This window comes from Eutrigla gurnardus, assembly GCF_963514095.1.
Source record: "Eutrigla gurnardus genome assembly, chromosome: 20".
NCBI lineage: Eukaryota > Metazoa > Chordata > Actinopteri > Perciformes > Triglidae > Eutrigla > Eutrigla gurnardus.
Window position 1 is genome coordinate 22,114,206 of NC_139931.1, and position 14,251 is coordinate 22,128,456.

Sequence of the window (14,251 nt, forward strand, 5' to 3'; positions counted from 1 at the left end):
GCTAGATCCAGTGAATCCAGCTTGGTGAAATCCACCGAGCAGCTCTCGATGATGTCATGAACTCAGGCAGGACAGGGTATGGTTTCCTGGTGTATCTGGGACTTGATCATGTACAAAGCAGCAATAGTGGTGATTTCAGCCGTGATGGTGTAAACATGGTGGGGGTCTACGTGGAGGGAAGCTCCACCTCCTCTCTGGTGCATCAACTTATTTAGTGATATGAACAACCACAAAATATCTACAGACAGCACTGCACCAACACCGTCCTGCTCCAGCAACCAGCACTGTCCATGGTTCTGAAAAAACTGCTGAATGCAGGTCACATGTACTGTATCTCAGCCTTGTTATTATTGTAGTTTTGTGATTTTTCCTCTTATTTTTAAAGTCCCTAACATGTGTAATAAAAGGCAAAATGTACCTTATATTATGAACCGTAATGTACCAACTGAAATCTTATTTTCACTGCCTGTCTTCTAGTGTACGTGGGAGCTGGAAAGTTGACTGTAGTAGTGTTTGTCAGCACAGTACAGTATTGTTTAGGGTCAGCATCGTAGTGTAATCTAACATAATCCGTGAATCCTGCACCATCTCTAGACCTGCAGGATCACTTCCCTCCTGGCACGTCACAAGTACATAATAAACACACACCAACTGGCGTAGATCTATACTCACACATGATATGCCAGCAGCGATGATCACACACACAACAGTTCCATGTTCAACTAAATTTCAGAATACAGAAATAAATAAATAAGGACAAAAGTGGTTCCTAAGGTTTCAAAAATGTTCATATTGAAAACATTGTTTTGGCTTCACAGCCTCTGAACATTTTTTGTAGCTGGTGAACACATTTAACAGCTAACAAGCTCAGGAGTCAGACACCAAACCAGAGCTAAAAGGAAAGGACTCACAATTGCGATAACCACATTCATCATTTCCTCTTACATAGTTTATTTATTTTTTCCGTGTAGTGTCCATCAACACAGAGCCTTTGTGGTGTTTAGGTAACAAAACTACTTGTTAATGTTCAGGAATAGTGGTAGCGACCTCTCAATCACCAGGTAGCCCCACCCCTAAAGCATCCCCTGCTTTTTGGTCTGTTGGACTCTAAATTGACCATAATTGACTAAATGAACATCAGGCTGGATTGAAGAAGACTAATAGCTAAAGCTTTATATCACAAAGAGAAGTATATATATATATATAGCGGACAAGTTCTACAGAATTCAGACAGGACCACGTGGTGTTTCAGTTTATCCAGTGGCCATGTTAACTGGTGACCTCCTTACCCGGCCTCCATTTTCTGTTTAACCACTGAAGCATTTGGCTGAGTCACCAGTTAACATGTTCTCTGGTTAAACCCAAACACTAGCGGTGGTGGCGACAATTGTGTTGACCACCACTGGACTGTTTGTAGAAGTCATCCAGTCAAAGATCTGACTCTCTGTTCTGGTGTTTGACCTTCTCTACATGACAGCAGATAAGGAGTCCTCTAGATCCTCTCGTGATGTGACACTCCTAAGGTCTCAATGGTGGGACATATACAACAAAGACATGTGGCCACGGAATATATACAGGAAGTCTTTTGTTTCAGTTCATTCTCCATCTTTGGTGGTTCATGTTCTTACAGATCAACAACAATTTCTCTTGCCAAAATGCGTGAGACATTTATGGGCATCGTCATTGATGACAAACTATTTGCTCTTGTCATAATCTCTATGGCCAGTAGAGGTCAGCATTGTCTTCTACAGTGATCCACCATCGAATAGATGATAACAGCCTTGTGAAGCCGACCCTTCCACCATTTATCTATGAGGCTTATAACCACTGATTCACTCAGTTGACATTCTCAGTGGGTGTTTTATTACCTGTCTATAATAACCAGCCAAGCCCATCAGTTAAGCAACAGAGTCATGTTTAGTTCACATCAGTTCACTTCTTGCAGCGTTCCTCTCTGTAATGTTTCAAACTGATCTACTCTCATATTGTGTAGAAATATTCATATGGAAGTGTTACGCTGCTAACTGTGCATCGCATTTCCTAAAGCTGTATCACAAAATTCACCCAACATGCTTTTATGAAGCATATTGTTGCATATACTGTAGTAAGTGCATTAATCATTTAATGTGTTAATTCATAAAGACATTTCTCAACTAATATATATGGAAATATGTATACATGTACTCAAATAACTATTATATAATACTATTGATATTATTATTAATGATAATAATAATATTAATATATCATATAATGATAATAATAATAATAGAAAAAGAAGTACCAGTGTGATAACACAGCTAAACCATGTACCATACACCAAACATCAGTTTAGATTGTTACACAGTTTGTAAATTATTAATTAAACACATTAATAACCCCCCATTCACGTTCAGGTTATTATGCTTTACACAGCTATATAATCCTTTGGTTTTTGTATCAATTTTTCATCTTTTACTTTATTCTCTGACTTGGTTTTGCATGCTGTATTAAATAAATTGGGGGAAAAAACAAAAGAAACAGTAATTAATAAAACGTTACACAGTCTAAACTGAGTTGTGTTCAGATGATTTTGTCCAGTTCTTTTTAATTTATTGATGTAATTAGTTTGTTAAATCATCCATAATCTGACCTGCAGCCTCTGACATGACCAGCAATCGGCTGCCTTGGCTGGAGGTGAAACCAGCTGGGAGCATGGAGGCTTGCATTGAAGTAGCAACAGGGCAGAAACCACGGAGATGGCGGTGTAGCATGCCATATCATACCAGGAAATAATACTTACATAAATATCTGCACCATAAAATCCATCCTGGTAAACAACACTGCAGAGGATGCAAACACAAACAAACAGACAAACACAATAAAACAAAAACATCCATATTAGTGCATGTTCACATGCAGGCACTGGACTAGCTAGCAACCAACCCCCATCTCCACAATCCAGAGTAGTACCCGAAATAGAGACATAAGAGGAGAAGTAAAGGTAAAGGGGGGAGAAGCAGGCACCCCTCTGCTCTCCACTGGCTGGGTAGGGAGGCTGGGTAAGGAGGCTGGCTAAAGTTTGAACTGGGCAAATTTAATAATGGACTCCAAACTTTCATGGACAGGAGGATTCAGCACAACAGCACTGTTCTAAAACCCACATAATCAATGATTATGTAATCAATGATAATGTAGTCCATGTGATCATGAGCCAGGAAAAGTGACATAGTATGAAGAGTGAAAAAGTTTGCATAGCAAGGTGGTTCATGTCAGGATGTAACAACGCGTTGTCAACAGTGGCAGGTAGAGAAGGTTTAGAATAACATGACTCGAGAAGAAGTAACAGGTAGTCATCCAAATAGTTACTTGAGTAAGATTAAGAAAGAATTTAATGAAAAAAATACTCAAGTGCTTAGTAACTAATGATTTACTGTTTCAATAATCAGAGCATGAACGTAAAATAGTCCCTTTAACTAAACCAATAATAAATTAAATATTTAAAAAATAACACATATTCAGGCAAAGGGTCCTTCCTCAGAACATTGCACAGTGCATGTGTCATTTCCTGTATTCTGTTGCATTTTTTTTTTCATACATATCTTTATTGGGTTATCAAGACACAAAGTATGTACAATCAGTAAAGATACACTTCACCCGTTTTTTCCCCTTTTGGAACACGAACAGACACCCACCCACCCCCACACCCCCACAACAAAGAAAAACAAAAGTTACCTCGGTTTATCTTAATTAGAACCATCTATCTTAATCATCTAAAGAGGGATTGGAATTGATTAAGGAAAGAATGGGATGCCAAGTTTTATAAAATTTGTCGGCACATCCCCTAAGACTGTACTTGATTTTTTCTAAGTATAGAAATGACATTAAGTCCTTTAGCCAAGAGTTAGGGGAGGGTGGATTCTTATCCTTCCAATGAAGTAAAATACGTCTGCGGGCTATCAGAGATGCGAAAGCGATAGAGTTGCTTTCGCTGTTGGTGAAGAGTGTGGACTCTTCAGGCACACCAAAGATGGAGGTCAAAGGACTGCAAAGCACTGGTTTTTTTAGAGCTTTTGAAAAAGTATCGTAAAAAGAGGACCAGAATGAGCTTAATCTCGGACAGGAAAAAAACATGTGTGTATGACTGGCTGATGACAGAGAGCATCTGTCACATGCATCACTTGTATTAAAAAGTTTTTTAAGTTTAGCTTTCGAAAAATGTATCCTGTGTAAGACCTTGAACTGAATTAATGTCAGACTGGCACAAGATGAGGTGGAGTTAACCCTGTCAAGGGCCCTTTGCCACCATTCGTCTGATAAGGTAAGACCTAGCTCCTTTTCCCATGAATTCCTAGTTGCCAGTGGGGATGACAATGATGACAAGATTAATTTTACCACAATTGAAATGAATCCACGAACCGCAGGGAGAGAAAGAATAACATCAATGAGAGTACGAGGTGGTTTATGGGGGAAATTGGGGAAATTCCGACGAACAAAATCTCTGACTTGAAAATATCTAAATAAATGAGCTTGTGGGAGGGCGAATTTAGTTCGGAAGGTCTCAAAGGACATAAAAATGTCCTTATCAAACAGTTGATCAAAATTCACCAGCCCGTTCTCTTTCCACCGAATGTAAGTTGAGTCAAGTGCCGCGGGTGGAAATAAATGGTTTTCACAGAAGGGCATTAGTGGGGAAAGAGAGGTGATTTTGAAGTGCCGTTCAAACTGTTTCAGGATTTTTATAGTAGCCAAAACAATTGGATTGGAGGTGACTTTAGAAGGGTGTACATTTAAAGGGGCACATACTAAAGCTGATAAAGACATGGAGTTGCATGAGAAGGCTTCCATCTGACACCAGTCTGTGCTGGGGGAATTGTACCAGGTATAGACTTTTTGAATATTGGCTGCCCAATAATATGCCCTGAAATCCGGTAGAGCAAGGCCACCCTCATCCTTGGTTCTTTGCAAAATTGAGTACTTTGCCCTTGGAGTCTTTCCCGCCCAAATAAATTGTGAAATAATCTTATCCAATTCTTTGAAAAAAGTTTTAGGCAGGTAGATAGGTAGACACTGAAAAAGAAATAAAAATTTTGGTAGGACATTCATTTTGATAGAATTGATTCTACCTAGAAGTGACAGTGGGAGGGCATTCCAGCGTAGTAGATCTGATTTAACCTTACTGACCAGTTCCACAATGTTATGTTTATACATTAAAGAGAGACTATTCAAGATATTAATGCCTAAATATTGAAATCTAGAAGAGGCTAAGCGGAACGGTAGTGTTTGAGCCGGGATCTGTCTTGCTGCCTTATTAAGAGGAAAGCATTCACTTTTATTAATGTTCAATTTATAACCAGAAAAGGAACCAAATGTGTGTAAAATGTCCAGAATCTTGTCAATGCAGACAGTGGGGTTCGAGACATAGAGTAAGAGGTCATCGGCATAAAGTGATACTCTGTGCTCAGTCCCATTCCTGTAGACACCGGTAAAAAGCGGGGAGCTCCTAAGGGCAATGGACAGCGGTTCAATTGCAACGGCGAACAGCAATGGTGATAGCGGACAACCTTGGCGGCAGCCGCGTGTTAAAGGAAAGAAATTGGACTGAGTTGAGTTAGTCCTTACACTAGCAGTTGGGGCATTATAAAGCAATTTAATCCACGAGATAAAATTATGACCAAAACCGAACCTATTTAGAACTGAAAATAAATAATTCCACTCCACTCTGTCAAAAGCCTTTTCTGCATCCATAGTGATTACCATTTCAGGGTCTTGTGATTCTGGTTTGGAAAGTATTATGTTGAGCAGACGGCGTATATTTGAGGATAGCTGTCTGCCCCTTATAAAACCAGTCTGGTCTTTTGAGATGATGCTTAGTAGGCAGGGGTCAAGGCGGCCGGCAAGGGTCTTAGCCAACAGTTTAATGTCACTGTTGAGCAAACTGACAGGTCGCCAGCTGCTGCAATCTTCCAGGTCTTTATTTTTCTTTGGGATGAGTGATATTGACGCTTGAGTTAAGGACGGAGGAAGGGTGCCGAATTCAAAGGAGTCCTTAAACATATCCAGTAACAGGGGAGTTAGTTGATCAGAGAATTTCTGGTAAAATTCGGATGGGAAGCCGTCTGGACCTGGTGCCTTGCCGGTTTGCATTAATTTAAGGCTGGCTTTCACCTCTTCCAAGCGGAGAGGAGCATCTAGTGTATTTTTGGAGTTAGTATCAACTGAGGGGAAGACTAAGTTATTTAAGAATTTGTTCATTAAGGTAGTGTCTGAAGAGGCTTCTGATTTATATAAGTCAGAATAATATGAAGCAAAAATATTATTTATCTCGGTTGGGTCTGTAACTAAAGTTTGGGGGTCCTTACGAATTTGTGTTATGAATTGGGAAGAGGATTGTTGTTTAAGTTGCCTTGCTAGTAACCGGCTAGCCTTGTTTCCATATTCATAATAAGTGCCCTTTGTACGCCTTAAAAGAAACTCCGCTTTGTTTGTGGAAATTAGGTCAAATTCAGTCTGTAATTTAAGTCTCTCCGTCTGGAGAGTGGGATTGGCTGTAGTGGAGTGTTGTCTGTCAATTTGAAGAATTGCCTCCATCAGTTCAAGTTGTCTTTGTTTTTCAGCCTTTCGTATCCTGGCGCTGTATGAGATAATCTCTCCACGTATTACCGCTTTAAAGGTTTCCCACAGGAGAGAAGGTCATGTAGAGTCAGATTTGTTATTTTCAAGAAAGCTTGAAATCCTATCAGAGATAAATCTACAAAATTTGTCGGATGATAATAGCCCAGTGTTTAATCTCCATGTTGAGTGGCTTTTGGTTTTAGGGACTAGTTCCAAATCTAATAAGAGGGGGGCATGATCTGAAATAACTATCGATGAGTATTCACATTGTTTCACTGAGGGTAATAAAGTCTTATCAAGAAAAAAGTAGTCTATTCGAGAGTATGTTTGATGAACCTGGGAATAAAATGAAAAATCTTTTGTTGTTGGGTGGAAAAAACGCCACACATCCACACTGCCAATTTGATCTGTGAATACAGACACACATCTAGCTGCCTTGGATTGAGTTAGTTTTCTTAAACACGATCTATCAAGTGTGGGATTGACAGCCAAATTAAGATCCCCTCCAAAGATGAGGTGATGCGTATCTAGGCACGGAATGGATGAGAATAGAGAAGTCATAAAATTAGGGCAGTCCCAATTGGGGGCATAAACACAAACCATAATAACAGGAGTTTGGAACAACACACCAACGACAATAATATAACGGCCATTAGGATCAGATATGACCTGTTCTGATGAGAACTGTACTCGCTTGTGCAGTAAAATAGCTGTGCCTCTTGAACGACTATTGAAATTGGAGTGGAAAACCTGTCCAACCCAGGGTTTTCGTAGTCGGGTGTGGTCACATAAACGAAGGTGGGTTTCTTGTAGAAACGCAATATCTGTCTTCACACTCTTAAGGTGTGAAAGTACTTTGGTCCGTTTAATAGGTCCACCAAGTCCCCTGACATTCCAGCTCGTGAGCCTGATGGTTCGTAGCATGTCTTTCTGGTTTATGTCATAGCATCAGTGGCAAAATATCAAACCTCTAAGTGCTCTGATGGTATGGTGCCTTAGCCAGGTCAACTTAGTACTAGAACGTAAAATAGCAACAACATATACAGTGCCAACGTGAAAATCTAAGGAAAAAAAAAAACGCTCCTCTAATAAAGATATACAGAAAAAGAAAAAAAAGGTCCCAAACACAAAAACAGCAGATGTCCTTAATGACACCTTCAAGTTCAAAAGATACTTACATATTTGTCCTAGCCTCATCTTTAAAACCGATGAGCTTGCAGGAATTACTACTTTACACAACCGATTGAGTTGGTAGGAGTTTGCTTCCTTTTTGACAGTGAAAATGTGTACACCTCTGAAATTTACCATTTGACAGCGTAAAGACTTTAATGTACCAGTTTCCCATTCTTAACAGAAAACAATTGTGCTATTCATATGAAATCTTTGTTAATTAACAGCACAGTCAAATCTGTAATACTAATAATAAATGAATCTTACATATTAAGAGCTTAGTTATAAGTTTGTAGGGGATTTCAGCTGAAAAAACAGGGCTGAATCTTCCAGCTCCGTCTGTGTACCTTTTAATGATCCTTTGACTTCACACAGACATCTCCTTAAAAAAAAATCAGCTGCGTACTCAAAAGGGTAAATTACAGTGAGACACCGTCGGCCCACCAGGTAGACCGGCCTGTCTTTTACTTCAGTCCAGTTCTCATAGAGCACCAAAAAAGTTAAAGGAGATGTGTACAGAGACGTCATGTTATCACTTACTGCTGAGATCACGGTAGAAACGTTCCGCTTCATCCGCGGAGTCAAATATGTGAGACTGTCCGTTAACAGTGGCCCGTAACCGCGCCGGGTAGATCAGCCCGAAGCGTATCCCATCCTTATAGAGGAGAGACTTCACTTTGTTGAATGATGCCCCTTTCTTGGCGAGTGAGGCGCTGAAATCCTCAAAGATCCTTATGGGATAACCCTGGTATGCGATGCTGCGTGTTTTCTTCGCCCATAGCAGCACCCGCTCTTTCTGGATGTACCTGTGAAAGCGAACAAGAATGGGCCGGGAACCCTGTGCTGGCTTCGGTCCCAGACTGCGGTGAGCTCGGTCTAGTTCAAAGCTAGTATCCAGTAAAGCGTCTCCGGTCACCTCCCTGAACAGCGTAGTCATGAAGAGTCGAGCATCGGTCCCTTCCGCTCCCTCGGGGATGCTAATCACACGGAGATTCTGCCGTTTGGATCGTGAAACCAAGTCCTCGACAGCCAATTGCAGCTTTTCGTTCATCTGAGTGGTGGTCTCCACCTTGGACTTTAGTGTGGCCACTTCGTGCTGCAGAGTCGTCAGGTCATCTGATTGAGAAGTGAGGGCAGTTTCCATTGCGGAGATGGTAGCTGTGTGAGAGGCTACGGTGTCAGCGATCTTTTGGAGAGATGCTTGGATTGGAGCCATGGCAGTATTCAGGGAGGTGGCGAGTTCACCTGTTACATCTTTGCGGAGTTTCTCGAGTTCACCAACGAGCATGTCCAGTGTTAGCGGCTGGGCTTCACCTGTTGCTACACTGCTAGCTTCTGCCTTGCTAGCGTCTTTATCGTGCGGGCTGAAGTGTTGAGTCAGCTGAGGCTGGCTTTTGCCGCGGGTCCCGTGGGATTTACTCATTTCAGTTCCAAAATGTTACGCCGAGAAAATAATTAGAAAAGTCTGAGTGTAGATATGTTAAAGTTACAAACGGTCAGGAAGCAAACTCCAGGCGTGTGATCACTCTGCCGCCATTACCGGAAGTCATTCTGTTGCATTTTAACATGGTTTCATACTTTTATCTGGCTACATGAGACAGAAATATGGGTACATTTTGTAAAGTGGTTGGCTCCTGTCTGATCTGAAAATATATAAAAGTTATAATTTCTGTTGATGTTGTCAAATTAATGAGTTTGGTTGAGTAGGTGATTCTATTCAGAAACAATTTCTGTTATATTTGAAATCCTCGTAACATACCGATTGCAATGAATACAATAAATGCTTAAAAATGTCAACTGTGGCCATGGCAGGACTGTAAAAACCCCGTCCAATCAACCCCGTCTGGCCGGAGAAAATAATTAGACGTCCTGCCTGTCTGTCAGTGCTTACTTCCTGATTGCACTCTGCTGATCTCGAGCACTCATTTGGACTCATTTGAACAGAGGTCTGAACGAAGGGGGCAGGACTTTTTTAGCGATGCATTCCAAGTCAAAATCACTGTGGTTTTTCCAAATGACCTACTCAACATTTAAGAGGAGAGGACAACTATAATCAGAGTACTTTCTCCAATAAACTACATGCCTGTTATCCCTTGTGTATTATATTCTTTCCCATTGATAATAACGAATCCGAACAACGTGAGCTGAGCTTCTTTTTAGAGCTAATTTTCTCAAGTGAAATCAACATCCTGGTAACTAACTACAATTGATTCACAACTTAAAGTGAAACTGCAAATAGCACCGAGTGGACAGACTGATGCGCTGACTTTAGACACACTAAAAGTGGGCGGGTCCAAAGTAATGATTTTAAAGTTGCTATTGACAACATTGATAACATCCAGCCACTAGACGTTGCAGTTGCACTCCCCCCTTGCATTGCATTCACGTCACAACACAGCTGCTGCTTGAAGTGCATGTGCCCTCAATGGGTTGCCAGTTCACTGCATAACCTGCGTTTTCATGGTCGAGTGGAGTAACAACACATGGCGGCTGAGCATGTGTTGGAGTTTTCCCCAGTGAACGAGACGGTCGTTTCCCTGCGCCTTCGGGTCGGGGATAGGTCTCTCACTGTTGTTTCGGCCTACGGGCCAAACGGCAGTGCAGAGTACCCGGCCTTCTTGGAGTCCTTGGGAGGGGTACTGGAGAGTGCTCCAACCGGGGACTCCATTGTTCTACTGGGGGACTTCAACGCTCACCTGGGTAACGACAGTGTTACCTGGAGGGGCGTGATTGGGAGGAACGGCCTCCCCGATCTGAACCCCAGTGGGGTTCTGTTATTGGACTGTGCTAGTCACGGTTTGTCCATAACGAACACCATGTTCAAGCATAAGGGTGTTCATCAGTGCACGTGGCACCAGGACACCCTAGGCCGGAGGTCAATGATCGACTTCGTGGTTGTGTCATCTGACCTTCGGCCGTATGTCTTGGACACTCGGGTGAAGAGAGGGGCTGAGCTGTCAACTGATCACCACCTGGTGGTGAGTTGGATCCGCTGGCAGGGGAGGAAGCTGGACAGACTTGGCAGACCTAAACGTGTTGTGAGGGTCTGCTGGGAACGTCTGGTGAAACTCTCTGTCAGGGAGGTCTTCAACTCCCACCTCCGGGAGAGCTTTGACCAGATCCCGAGGGAAGCTGGGGACGTTGAGTCTTAATGGACCTTGTTCTCCACTTCCATTGTGGACGCGGCTGTTCGAAGCTGTGGCCGTAAGGCAATCCCCGAACCCGGTGGTGGACACTGAAAGTAAGGGATGCTGTCAAGCTGAAGAAGGATTCCTACCGAACCTGGTTGGCTCGGGGGACTCCTGAGGCAGCTGCAGGCCAAGCGTGCTGCAGCGCGGGTGGTCGCTGAAGCAAAGGTTCGGGTCTGGGAAGAGTTCGGGGAGGCCATGGAGGAGGACTATCAGTTGGCCTCGAGGAAATTCAGGCAAACCATCCGGCGCCTTAGGAAGGGGAAGCAGCCCTCCACCAACACTGTTTACGGTGGAGGTGGGGAGCTGTTGACTTCGACTGGGGATATCGTCGGGCGGTGGAAGGAATACTTCGAGGATCTCCTCAATCCCACTGACATGTCTTCCATTGAGGAAGCAGAGGCTGGAGTCTTGGAGGTTAATCCACCCATTACCCGGGCTGAAGTCACCGAGGTAGTTAAGAAGCTCCCCGGTGGCAAGGCACCGGGGGTGGATGAGATCCGCCCTGAGTACCTCAAGTCTCTGGATGTTGTGGGGCTGTCTTGGTTGACACGTCTCTGCACCATCACGTGGCAGTCGGGGACAGTGCCTCTGGACTGGCAGACCGGGGTGGTGGTCCCTCTATTCAAAAAGGGGGACCGGAGGGTGTGTTCCAACTATCGGGGGATCACACTGCTCAGCCTCCCTGGGAAAGTCTATTCCAGGGTACTGGAGAGGAGAATTCGGCCGATAGTCAAACATCGGATTCAGGAGGAACAATGCGGTTTTCGTCCTGGCCGTGGAACACTGGACCAGCTCTATACCCTCCGCAGGGTGCTCGAGGGTTCATGGGAGTTTGCCCAACCAGTCCACATGTGTTTTGTGGACTTGGAGAAGGCATTCGACCGTGTCCCTCGCGGCATTCTGTGGGAGGTACTTCGGGAGTACGGGGTCGGGGGCCTTCTGCTAAGGGCTGTTCGGTCCTTGTATGACCTGAGCAGGAGCTTGGTTCGCATTGCCGGCAGTAAGTCAGACCTGTTCCAGGTGCATGTTGGACTCCGGCAGGGCTGCCCTTTGTCACCGGTTCTGTTCATTATTTTTATGGACAGGATTTCTAGGCGCAGCCGTGGGCCAGAGGGGATCTGGTTCGGGAGCCACTGGATTTCATCCCTGCTCTTTGCGGACGATGTGGTCTTGTTGAGCCAGGACCTCCAGCATGTCCTGGGGCGGTTTGCAGCCGAGTGTGAAGCAGCCGGGATGAGGATTAGCACCTCCAAATCTGAGGCCATGGTTCTCGACCGGATAAAGGTGGCTTGCTCCCTCCAGGTCGGGGGGGAGTTCCTGCCTCAAGTGGATGAGTTTAATTATCTTGGGGTCTTGTTCACAAGTGAGGGAAGGATAGAACGTGAGATTGACAGGCGGATCGGTGCAGCGGCTGCAGTGATGCGGTCGTTGTATTGGTCCGTCGTGGTGAAGAGAGAGCTGAGCCGAAAAGGCGAAGCTGTCGATTTACCCGTCAATCTACGTTCCTACCCTCACCTATGGTCATGAACTTTGGGTCGTGACCGAAAGAATAAGATCCCGGATACAAGCGGCCGAAATTAGCTTCCTCCGCAGGGTGGCGGGGCGCTCCCTTAGAGATATGGTGAGGAGCTCCGTCACACGGGAGGAGCTCGGAGTAGAGGCGCTGCTCCTCCACATCGAGAGGAGCCAGTTGAGGTGGCTCGGGCATCTGTATCGGATGCCCCCTGGACGCCTCCCTCGGGAGGTGTTCCAGGCATGCCCCACCGGGAGGAGACCCCGAGGAAGACCCAGGACACGCTGGAGTGACTATGTCACCCGGCTCGCCGGAACACCTTGGGGTCCTCCCGGAGGAGCTAGGGGAAGTGTCCGGGGAGAGGGAAGTCTGGGCGTCCCTGCTCAGGCAGCTGCCCCCGCGACCCGGTCCCGGATAAGCGGAAGACAATGGATGGATGGATGGAGTGAAGTAACACTCATACAGACTCAGTCATGTCAAGTGATGAATCCAAACCAATATACCGTCTTCCGAAAAAAAATTGGGGAGGGGGGGGGATGAGCATGTCAACGAGCGAGTGAAACTGTGAACCTCAAAACCGTAGTCTATAGGATGTCTATGCTCAAAACTACACTCTAGTCCTATGACCTAGACCTATCACCGCCACTCTCTTCTCGTGACAACAAATGACTGACAAGAGTGACGTGGGACGGAAGCACAATTATCACCAATCAGCAATGAGGAGGGCGAACCCCTCTCCATCTCAGCTTCTCACCCGGACCCGGTGGAAATTGCGGCAAGGTAAGGGATTAATGTCAACAGTTGTTAACTTCTTAAAGCTAAAAATTTGAGTGATGGCCTAAAATAGTCTTCATAAATCACTCAATTGTGTCGTTCGATCAATTCCTGCGCTTGTAATGGTGTCTTTAACACAACTACACAAGTATTAGCTTAATTTCTTGATAACTGACTTCAAATAGTCCTCGATATTTCACCGCCTCGTAGAACGCAGTTACTCGAGGTAGCTCTAACTGTGGAGGGGCTAACTAGCGCCTTTCACACAGGGCTTTGCTAGTAAAGTTAGCGAACGTCAGTTGGGATCTGAATTGTCGCCAGTTGGCTTTGTGACGAGTTATTTAAGGCCCCTTTGTAAATTGCTTGTTAACGATAAAAAAATAAATCATGAGCAATGAGGTAACTGTAGAGTGGTGAACTAGTGCCTTCCATACAAGTCATGTTCAGGGCTTTGCTAGTAAAGTTCTGAATGGTCGCCAGTTATTTTTGACAACAAGTTATTTAAGGCCCCTCTATACTCTCCGATAATTGCGGAAAGGGAACAGTTTTGCCTTGTTGCGGAGGTCGTTTCATTTGACAGTTTACCCATCGAGAGTTTATCAATCCGGAGAGCTCCGCTACAGGTCGTATTTGAAAGTATCCCCGCGCTGTTCGTACACACCCCCGTTCATAATGACAGCCTACAGGTGTACTTCTGTTTATCCAGTATGATGCCCTATCAATCGAAGTTAAGGACCATGGGACTAATTGCTTTAGTTGAATGTAAATAAAGTTATGATCACTACAGTTAATGCTTTTGAAGACCTGTGATTTTTGATTATATATATAATCTATATATATATATATATATATATATATATATATCAAACACATAATAGTAAAGTGAATGGAATTGATACTGTACCTGTAAATTCATATTTTATGCTGTACAGCTGTTCTCTGCTTAATGCAAATAGGACATACTGTATATTTCATCATTTATATTTTGTATAATTTGCAACTTAATGCG

At 44.0% G+C, this 14,251-nt stretch overlaps 1 protein-coding gene across 2 annotated transcripts in view; it reads right to left on the minus strand.

Moving 5' to 3' along the window:
- Window positions 1–14,251, minus strand: part of rbfox1 (RNA binding fox-1 homolog 1) — a 238,237-nt gene that overhangs the window by 16,118 nt on the left and 207,868 nt on the right. For both annotated transcript variants that reach the window (XM_084036241.1, XM_084036242.1), the window contains exon 9: window positions 2,783–2,822. In XM_084036241.1, coding sequence (XP_083892367.1) covers window positions 2,783–2,822 — 40 coding nt within the window. The remainder of the gene's footprint in view (window positions 1–2,782; window positions 2,823–14,251) is intronic.